At 37.2% G+C, this 11,313-nt stretch overlaps 1 protein-coding gene across 3 annotated transcripts in view; it reads right to left on the bottom strand.

Annotated features, from left to right (window-relative positions):
- Positions 1 to 68: 68 nt before the first annotated feature.
- The window catches only part of LOC139937396 (cysteine sulfinic acid decarboxylase-like), a 51,957-nt gene continuing 40,712 nt past the window's right edge, over positions 69 to 11,313 (bottom strand). For all 3 annotated transcript variants that reach the window (XM_071932522.1, XM_071932519.1, XM_071932520.1), the window contains exons 4-14: positions 10,883 to 10,973; positions 9,751 to 9,857; positions 9,410 to 9,525; positions 7,811 to 7,890; positions 7,262 to 7,316; positions 6,243 to 6,359; positions 5,084 to 5,227; positions 2,831 to 3,033; positions 1,996 to 2,047; positions 1,738 to 1,827; positions 69 to 1,383 (exon numbers count right to left, since the gene is read on the bottom strand). In XM_071932522.1, the coding sequence (XP_071788623.1) occupies positions 1,198 to 1,383; positions 1,738 to 1,827; positions 1,996 to 2,047; positions 2,831 to 3,033; positions 5,084 to 5,227; positions 6,243 to 6,359; positions 7,262 to 7,316; positions 7,811 to 7,890; positions 9,410 to 9,525; positions 9,751 to 9,857; positions 10,883 to 10,973 (1,241 nt within the window). In that variant the 3' untranslated portion in view covers positions 69 to 1,197. The remainder of the gene's footprint in view (positions 1,384 to 1,737; positions 1,828 to 1,995; positions 2,048 to 2,830; positions 3,034 to 5,083; positions 5,228 to 6,242; positions 6,360 to 7,261; positions 7,317 to 7,810; positions 7,891 to 9,409; positions 9,526 to 9,750; positions 9,858 to 10,882; positions 10,974 to 11,313) is intronic.

The raw sequence follows: 11,313 nt of genomic DNA, 5'->3' as shown, positions 1-11,313 counted from the left end.
CGAAGTTACGTAAGAGACGGTGAACACCCATACAAAATTCTGAATGAATGTGTATGCCACAATGGTACTAGAGGGTTTGCTCATCTGCAGGTTACTCTACAAAAGCTTGTCCCAAACCATTTGACATAGCAACTGTCTCTATAGTCTGAGGAATTCAAATTTAAGCAGTAAGTTGTGACTAAACAAGTCATTGTACCAGACTTTATTCAACTCTTACTCCCACATTTACAAGAGGTGGTGCCTTCCATCAAATAATGCAATCCAAATAAAACACTCTGTTATGTACAAAAATAGTTTTTGTTACACCCAATTTAGTTTTACAATTTGAATTGTTTTGAATTTTAACATTTTGTTACATTATCATACACCAATCTAAAAACAGCACAGTTAAAAGAATACAAGAGTGACGAAGAGGCTTAAAGGAACACGTTGCCTTGGATCGGTCGAGTTGGTCTTTGAAAAGCGTTTGTAACCGTTTTTTATAAAATGCATATGGGTAGAAAGATGTTGTAAAAGTAGAATACAATGATCCACACAAACATGCCTCGAAATTGCGTGGTTTTCCTTTTACCTCGTCGACTAACACGTCGGCCATTTATGGGGGGTCAACATTTTGACTCCCATAAATGGCCGACCATGTTAGTTCGCACAGTAGAAAGAAAACCACGCAATTTCGAGGCAAACTTGTGTGGATCATTGTATTCTACTTTTAAAACATCTTTCCAACCATATGCATTTTATAAAAAACGGTTACAAACGCTTTTGTTTTGACCAACTCGTCCGATCCAAGGCAACGTGTTCCTTTAAACAATTGTTTAAGATCAGTGGGGGTCACATATAATTGATACAGAACAGAACCACACCAACAATTAATAAAAGAATACTGAAAAATGATATTTTGGACTTGGAAATACTTTTGCATTTATAGAAATACTGTAGAAGGTTTGCCACTCGGTACCTAGATCCAATTTGAACCTCATATTTAGTAAGCTTTCAGACTTAAATTAAAACAATTTTATTTCTCCTTTCCATAGCCGTATAAACAACTTACCTCTGAAATAATCAACTTAACCAACCAAATGTGTTGATGAGCAATATACACAGCTTAATTAGATGGCATTCAATTCATAAATAAAAAAATAATAATAAAATGGCTGATTTTGTTGTTGTCACTTTGGCAACAAGAAGAAGCAGTTATCAATCTGCAATGACGATATCATGACCAAGCCTCTCAATCTCGTCAACGATCCAATCCACATCTTGTGTGGTCGTCGCATGATTGGCGTACACCATACGGATAAAGTTCACATGGTCCCCTAACGGCTGGTAACCAATCATCATGGTACCATTCTTCATCATACGTTCCTTGATGATGGGCGCCACCTGTAGTAACACAATGGGAAATATTTTAATTCAGTTCTTGTCATTAGGATTTGTTTGACTCAAACATATATGAATGTAAGTAAAAAGATAAATACTTATATGTATTTTTAAAAAAAATTGAGTAAAAATACAATTTACATAATACACAAAATATACAATAATAATAAATGACCAAATTATACTGTGATAAAACCTGTGAATAGCCTACTCAACAAACGAACAAAACAATAGTCAAAATGAAACTTTCAAAAAGAGTTGCTGTCGACTATTACACAGCTCGACTCCAAGAGAGAATTAATGATTTTAACAAGCACATAATATTTGTGTCTCATGGGAAATAATGAGCAATCTCACCTTGGCAAGTTTCTCCCAGAACTCGGGTCCTTCAGGGATGGATTGCAGGCTTGGTGGTACATACCAGAATGTAACATTGGTGCATTGTGGCTAAAGAAAAAGAAAACAAGCAAATATATTCTTAATATTAAAATATTCTTTTTTGAACTTTGTATTGCCTGCTCGACTATAAGTCACAACATTTTCAAGGACTGCCGAAACCAAGACTCGTATTCATAGACTAGAAATATAGAAACAAAACTAGACATAAACTTTTACCTCCATTAGAAGCCTGAAGTTGTCTCGTTTTTTTATCAAGTCAGCCATGTGCCTATAGATACAGAAAACAAATTTGAGAGGTGTAATGTATTAATGAAATGACTCGTACAAGTCTATTGTTGTTGATGATGTCACTAAGCCTGACTGGGATGGGGCTACTATTAACTCCACCTTAACTCTACAGCAACAATATCTACCACAATGTAAGAGCAATGACAACAGATTCTCCCTTTCTAACATTTCTTTATATTCCTTGACGCTTGCACCTTGAATGACTCTCTTGTGTTTTTAGATTTTAACAAGTCTATATATCTAAGCCTATTAGTTCGGGGGGAGGGAACTTGAACAAATCAATCAATCGATCAATCCATCAAACAATCAATCAATCAAATCAAATTAACCAAAATAATCAAATAAATCATCAATCAATACATTAATTTAAATCAATAAAAAGCAATTATTAATCAATCGACTCAACTTATCATCTATTAATCAAATCAATAAAATAACCAAATCAGTACAAAATAATAAATTCAATCACCAATCAATGCAATAATTTAAATAAATAAAATAAATAATCAATCAAGTAAATCATCAATCAATCAATTAGTCTATAAATCAACCCATCAATCAATCAAATCAATCAAAATAATCAATTTAGTCATCATCAATGCAATCATTTAAATCAAAAAAATATCAATATCCAATCGACCCAATTTTTTAACAACCAATTAATTCAATCAATGCAACTAATCAAATCAAATCAATTATTCAACAATTCATCAGGTGTCTAGGGAAACAAATTCTAGTAGTTGATTAGCTTGATTATACTAACCTTGAATTTTCAAACTTTTGGTTGATTTCTGCCTCAAATCCGCGGTTTCCCTTAGCTTTCCACATGATCCAGAGTTTGAGGGCGTCGACCTTTCGACTACACTGGATAGACTTGTCTCCCGTGTCGAAGGACATGTCATAAAATTTATCCTTCTGAAAGAGGTAGGAAGCTGCTGCACAGTGGCCATTATGCATTATGCTCTCCTGAAGATGGGAAAGAAGAGGGGGATCACTAACAGAAAAAAACCTTCACTTTATTTCATTTATTCTGGTTGTGAAGCCAAGGACTCTCAGAAAAGCAAACTTAATCACTGTACTAGTCAAGAACCCAATGGACAGAAGATAAGGAAAGAAGTTTCAGTTTTATACTTGAGAGAGGATAACCCCAGAGATTTATTCCAGGGAAAACCCACGCAGTCAGGCAGGGACTGAAAACCCAATCCGCATAGTGACCCCGGTGGGATTCGATAAGGGGTCATAGATGTAGGTGGACGGTGAGGACAGGTACCTTGACTTCATTTCTAAAGGCCATGTCATCACACAGGGTGATTTATTTCAGGCAACAATTGGAGGCAATCGACTGCACTTCGGCAGCACAAAAGACATTCTTCTAGCAGTAAGGCCGAATCAAAATTGGCGGCTATGGCTACGGCTACGACTGTTGCTAGGGTGTTGCTAGGGCTGTTGCTAGGGGTGTTGCTAGGGGTGTTGCTATACTTCAACACACGATGACTGATGGTTATAAAAGAGTTTTACTAACTGCATGCTGCTAATGATCCATAATGGATTCACAAACAATTTACCAACAAAAATAATACATTGTTACGAAACGTCCATCTGTGCAATTTGATTGAAATCAAAGGAATAAACAGACATACATTGTACAACTTTACAAACCAAGAAATCTATTGTTGTTTTAATATTGCTATGGCAACCTTAGTATTCTGTTATTGGTTGTACAGCTAACACTCTAAGGGAACTCTGCAAGAAAATCAGGGTTGACCCCTAACTTTCCAGTGACTGGCCAGCAGGAAAGTTCTTTTGCTATTTCATTCGTCTAAATATAAAAAAAAAATTGTACTAGTCTATAATACGAAACTTGAATGCTTTTCAGCAATGCACTAGCCAGCCAAACCACTTAGTGTAAATTTTGACTGGTCAATGGTATTTGGCAAGATGAACACTCTTCAGGGAGAACGCTAGAGGGGAAAAGCTTACAAAGAAAATCAAAGGAAAATAACATATCCATCAGAAAATAGTATCGCAAATTTCATGCATCTTATTCGAACAAATAATAAAAACAAAACAGCAACAAATTATCAGCACAACCAGTTGGTAACTGCATTGACAAGCATACGTGACAATTAGTACTTACATAAGGCATTCCATCCTTAGAATTCTTTGAGTAAAGAGATGAGATAAATTTAAGACATGATCTAAAGATGATGTTAGAGTTTAACATGTCACTCCCGACAACTGATGAAGCGATGGAAAAGCTTACAACAGATGTACAACTTTAGTTACCCCCAAAACACAGGAAGTTTGCACATCATTTTGTGCAATGCTTAAAATCTCAGTTTTCTAATAAGTTGTTTTTTTAAAGAGCATGGCTGTATGCAAAATTATTTGAGACCAAAAAATATTCACTGTCCCCTGTGTCTGCTCACCACAGATGTTTTGGACGATGGTACGCGAGTAAAAAAAAATAAGAAGAATTGATGTTGGTTGATTTGACACAAAGAGTTGTCAATACCAGTGTGATTATAAAATATTTGACAACAGAAACATAAGCTCAACAACTCTCTCCCAAAATGATGATCTCCAGTGCAAAATTCAGCAGTAAGCAAAGCCAAGAAGTTGGGCTCACCTCTTCCCGCACCAAGAAGGCAGAGCATTGTTAAGGAACACCCATCATCTTGTGCTGACACCATGTGACTGAGTTTGGGTTAAGGTTTAAGTTAGGGTTGGGCCCTAGCTACTTCCGTGCCGTACTCACCTCCTCCCGCAACAAGAAGGCAGAGCATTGTAAAGGAACACCCATCATCTTATGCTGACACCATGTGACTGAGTTTGGGTTCAGGTTTGGGTTAGGGTTGGGCCCTAGCTACTGCCATGCCGTACTCACCTCTTCCCGCACCAAGAAGGCAGAGCATTGTAAAGGAACACCCATCATCTTATGCTGACACCATGTGACTGAGTTTGGGTTCAGGTTTGGGTTAGGGTTGGGCCCTAGCTACTGCCGTGCCATACTCACCTCTTCCCGCACCAAGAAGGCAGAGCATTGTAAAGGAACACCCATCATCTTATGCTGACACCATGTGACTGAGTTTGTTCTCTCAACACCCTGCATCAGATGACGATACTTGGCAGAGAAGAGGACACTTCCACCCCAAGCAGCCTAAGGAATGTCAACAAGTACCAGGTTAAGTATTTATCCCAAAAAACAATCAGACCAAGAATTACGAAAAACAGAGGATATGTAGAACAAAAACAAACAGCAGTCTAGGGATTGCCTAGTCTTGGTGCAAGACGTTTCTCGTTCCCTTTTCACGCACACCGCGGCCAATTCACCGACAGCGCGCGCACCGACTCACCTGACTTATAGTCCACTCACCGCCCCGGAGAAGACTATAAGTCAGGTGAGTCGGTGCGCGCGCTGTCGGTGAATTGGCCGCGGTGTGCGTGAAAAGGGAACGAGAAACGTCTTGCACCAAGACTAGGGATTGCCCAAAGGTGAACTAAATTACTTTCTAAAAGATGCTGCACCCCTTTGGTGATCTCGCCTTGATATGTCGGCTGCTCCAAGGTTGTGGAATGCACTACCGCCTTTTTTTACGGGGAGGTAATTCGCTGGGGTCCTTCAAGGCCAAACTAAAGACTCACTTGTTCGGGGAGGCTTATGATCTGTAATTACAGTTTTTAGTGTGTGAGTGACAGTTTTTATGTTCTTTGTTTAATTTGCTTCTGTATGGTATGTTCGGTCTGTTTTGTATGTTTGATGTACTTTTCACTGATTCTTAATTGCTGTTACTTTTTATGGATTTTTGCTGTAATTTACCCATTTGATTGTTTTCGGATGGATTAGTTTTCATAATTTTAATTTTCTTACTGGTATTGTGTTTTTGTTATGCGCTCTCGAACAGGCTGGTCCTGGAGAGAGCGCAATATAAGTTCAATAAACTACTATTATAACTATTATTATTATTATTAATACCCACAAACAAGAAAGACAGTCATTAGAACAAACAGACAGCTATCAAAAATGCATGGACATGCTGTATACAAATCCACTTCGCATTTATTACCAGTACTGATAAATACGTTTGTACATGATCAAATAATTTTCGTCTCACTGAGATGACAAATATTTTGTGACTTTGTTTTACTAATTTCTCAAAATTTCTGAAACTTACATCCACATGCATCCAGATCCCATGAGCCTCACAGATATCTGCAATAGCATCAAGACGGTCATAGGCTCCTAGAACAGTCGTCCCTGACGTTGCTACAACAAAAAACGGCTCTCCACCCTAATTAAAAGAAAATAGGAACACATAAAGTACCTTATTATAAAAGGATGCTGAGAGAAAGGAAAACTGCAAACAAACTAGATGGAAATTAGGAAACCAAGTTTGAAGTAAGGTCCTTAAAGACAATGGACACTATTAGCAATTGTCAAAGACCAGTCTTCTTACTTGGTGTATCTCAACATACATGTATGCATAAAATAACAAACCTGTGAAAATTTGAGCTCGATTGGTCGTCGAAGTTGCGAGATAACTATGAAAGAAAAAAACACCCTTGTCACACAAAGTTGTGTGCTTTCTGATGCTTGTTTTCAAGACCTCAATTTCTAAAACTGAGGTCTCGAAATCAAATTCGTAGAAAATTACTTCTTTCTCGAAAACTACGTCTCTTCAGAGGGAGCCGTTTCTCACAATGTTTTATACTATCAATCTCTCCCCATTACTCGTTACCAAGTGAGGTTTTATGCTGATAATTATTTTGAGTAATTACCAATAGTATCCACTGCCTTTAAAGAGTTTCTTGCAAGTCTTCAAATTTTATTTGTTCAACCCCAAATCTTAAAAAAATAAATAACAATAAATAAAATCAGTTTCCGTTATTGTTTATTATAATATATCTGACAATACAAATCGATCCCCTTTATTAAGATGATCCCATGGCTGCCACTTCCCGGGTTGTATCGTAACCTTGGGTGTCATCCCTGGCTACACTGCAGTAGTGGTTGCATGGCTTCTAACGGCAACCCAAACAAAGATATTGACAAATACAGAGACAGACTGCCAACATAGGGCTAGATAAGTTGACTTATGAGGCTCCCTTGGGTTAATTACCAGAAATATATTTAATAAGAAATAATAACTTGTACTTTTAGGAGTTCAATCAACTGATGGGCAAGGACTCTTACATTGTGCTTGGTTTCAATGATGGCTTTCTCAAGATGGTCTGGCATCATCCTCCCACTGTGAAAACAACAAAAAATCAAAATTATGAGAAAAACCAATTTCCTACCAGAATGTTATTTTAACACACTTTGAGGAAGATGGATTGTTAAATTCAACCTGTCAAGATATTAAGAAAAAGTTTTGAAAATTGATAAATTGATGAAGCTCCAAGGCTAACGAAACTAAAATAATTTGTATTAAGATATAAAGCACAAGGGAAACTGACTGCAAATTTCTCTTTTTGTTTATAACTTAATGTTGTATCGTATACTTGTTCATGATCCCTGGCTACACTGCAGTTAACGGTTGTATGGCATTCTGACCGGCACCCAAGAACAAAGATTTTGACAAAATAAGGAGAGCGCCAACAAAGGGCTAGATAGCTCAGTTGGCAGAATGCCGGCACAATAAACCTGAGGTGGGTCAAATCCCGCTCAAGTCAATTTATCTGGATTCAAAAACTGAACCTCGTAATCCAAGAGAAACTGAAAACAAAACAACGTAATACTTACATCTCGTCACATTTCACAAAGACGATGTTGTCTGTTCCAAGACCAAGAAATGCTGCTCCTTTCTTGATTGAGTAATGACTCTAATAAATAAGATCAAAATTGTGAAATAAGAAATACTGTTAACAGCTAGAAATACAAAGTAAATTTTAGTGAAACATTGAAGTTCCTTCACGATACAATCATGAAATCACAAACTAGGAATTAAAGTAAAACAAAACAGCAATGCTCAACTGTACCATAAACAAGTCTTCTTTTCCTGTTTTTCTCAATTTAAGTAATTTTAAGCATTCACAATGATCAGAATTAAATATTGTCGTCTAGTTACTGAATTACCATTTCTTGATTTGCACAATTCGTAATCAAAGACATTAAACCAATGGCGATTTGTATAAGAGAGACTGGCTATTGCCAGCTTTGTTTTTATATCCCCTTGTGGGAGTTTGCTGAGTTCCCTTGATGGGAAGATTATCTAAACAAACAAATAAAGAAAGAAACAAAAAAACAAACAAACAAACAAATACCCCAACACCCAAACAAACATCCCAACACTACAACATCCCAAACAAACAAACAAACAAACAAACAAACAAACAAACAACAAACAAACAAGCAAGCAAGCAAGCAAGCAAACAAACAAACAAACAAACAAACAAACAAACAAACAAACAAACAAACAAACAAACAAACAAACAAACAAACACACCAACAAACACACCAACAAACACACCAACAAACAACAAACGAGAGCAATAATTGATGATGACTCTCTATTAAAGGTAGAAAGGTATTTGGGTATATAGAAAGATCTACACGAATGATCTACACAAATATGCCTCGAAATTGTGTGGTTTTCTTTTTACCTCGTTGACTAACACGATCGACCATTTAAGGAAGTCAAACTTTTGACACACATAAATGGCCGACCGTGTTAATTCTTAACGTAAAAGGAAAAACGAGCAATTTTGAGTGATACTTGTGTGGATCATTATATTCTACTTTTTAAACATCTTTCTAACCAATGCATTTCATAACAAACAGTTTCAAATGCTTTTTATAGAAGAACTTTTCTGATCCAAGGCAACGTGTTCCCTTAATAAGCAGTGAATGCTTTGTGCCTGCTGAGTCTTGCTTGACCATACAATCCTTGCTGTTTAATCTGAGGACAGTGCTGGTATCAGACTCTGCTAACCTATACTCACATGTTCCGATGTAAAGAGAACGAGTCTTGCTTGACCATACAATCCTTGCTGTTTAATCTGAGGACAGTGCTGGTATCAGACTCTGCTAACCTATACTCACATGTTCCGATGTAAAGAGAACGAGTAGTGCTTGACCATACAATCCTTGCTGTTTAATCTGAGGACAGTGCTTGTATCAGACTCTGCTAACCTATACTCACATGTTCCGATGTAAAGAGAACAAGTCTTGCTTGACCATACAATCCTTGCTGTTTAATCTGAGGACAGTGCTGGTATCAGATTCTGCTAACCTATACTCACATGTTCCGATGTAAAGAGAACGAGTCTTGCTTGACCATACAATCCTTGCTGTTTAATCTGAGGACAGTGCTGGTATCAGACAATGCTAACCTATACTCACATGTTCCGATGTAAAGAGAACGAGTCTTGCTTGACCATACAATCCTTGCTGTTTAATCTGAGGACAGTGCTTGTATCTGGCAATGTTCATGGCGTACATGTTGGCAATTGAACCACCTACAACAATGGAGAAATATATCACCATTTATTTGACTTTATAATTATAATAACTAGTTCTTACAAAGCACATTTTACAATAGCCGTGCCAACAGGCCTGCGTATAAACGGTTTGTTATTTTAAGCATATGTTTGGATACACCAAGTAAGAATACTGGTCTTTGACAACTGGTTATCAGCGACTTTAAGACATAAAAAGGTTTAAGATTTAGAAACATTGCTGACCTGGACAGAAGATTCCATCACCCGATTTATATCCGCACAATTCTCTAAGTTTCTTCATAACTTCAAGTTCCATCAGAGTGAAGACAGGCGAGACTTCGTATGTATACCTACAATAATTAAACCATTTATGGTTATAATAGTATTCACACAATTGCAACCAATGAAAGCTTTTTTAATAAAAACTTCAAAAGCTAATGAATTTTATAAATAATACTTTCCTTTGAATCGGCGATAAAGATTATAATTTGTTTTTTTCCCTTACACCAATATAATATTAAGCACTGTATACTTTAATAGTACTTTCCCGAAAAAAATCCACTGGCAAATCACTCGGATGGGAATCGAGGTCTCGGGTTCAAATCCCACCTGAGTGATTTGCCTGTGAAGTGGTTTTTTTCACAGAACACAGGAAAGTACTGAGTATACAGTGCTTTAAAAAAACCTGGTGTAGGGAATTTTTTGTTGTTGAATTTTTGTATTAAAGAGTGTGTTTTAGGGGTGAAAAAGATGATGGCAAGTAAAATCATAAATTTTATTTAAATTTTGAGTAGTGAACCACAAGGGACACTGACTAAGTCAATTGTAAATAAGTTGGGGTTGAATAAAAAAAAAATGTACCCAGTCTTGCGGTTTATATTTGGAATAAAAAGTTCCATGCCCTATAATGGTGATCCCTCTGCTGCCCTTTACCAGGTTGCATAATTAACTTGGGTGTGATCCCTAGCTACAGGGCAGTTAAAGGTTGATTGAACAGCTTCTGACTGGATCCCCGGACAAAGGTATTGACAAACTAGGGAGACCACCAACATTAAGGCTAGATAGCTATTAATCTGGAGGTCGCAAGTCCCACTCTATTCAATTTTCCTCTGTTTATCCCCAAATTCCTCAAAATTTTAAAAGCTGATGAACTGTTCAAATTTAAGGGGGGGGGGGTAATATTAGTTGTCTGTCAGGTTTTTTTTTTAAATGGAAGCAACTTACTATTAATAATACAAAATTAATGTTGTTATTACTATGGGGGAGGGGAGGGACTAGGGGGAGGGGGAGGGGAGGGACTAGGGGGAGGGGGAGGGGAAGGGACTGGGGGGGGGGGGGTTGTTGGTTGGTGTTGATGGGGGACAGAGTGACTTACTGGCTTGGGTTGATAGCATCAGACATCCATTGCCCAGCGAGACCATACAAGTCTTGACCAGCGAAGAGTTGATTGAAGAAGCGAGGATGACCTTCATACATGGAATTCAAACCAAAAGATAATTTTAGTATGAGCGGTTTCTAAAAAAGCACTTTGATGCCCCATCAAATTTTGGGCAAATCTTGTGCCGCAACAAAACCAGTATTGGCCCAGAAAAGGTTTTCCATACCATTTTGCCAAAATGGTGTGCCGCTAAAAAAAAACAGTAGACAAGACGTCAGAATGTGAAACTTTTATCAGATCAAAACTCTAACAGCAGTTTCTCATTACATTACAACCAATTTTCAAATTTTTGTAACACTTAATATATTAAAATTAGATAATAGAACTAGCTGTTGCAAACAATTTAGCTGATTTGTATTTTGATTTAC

This window comes from Asterias amurensis, chromosome 5, assembly GCF_032118995.1.
Source record: "Asterias amurensis chromosome 5, ASM3211899v1".
NCBI classification, from domain to species: Eukaryota; Metazoa; Echinodermata; class Asteroidea; order Forcipulatida; family Asteriidae; genus Asterias; species Asterias amurensis.
The sequence above is the reverse complement of the archived record's forward strand: the minus strand, read 5'-3'. Positions and strand labels throughout refer to the sequence as shown.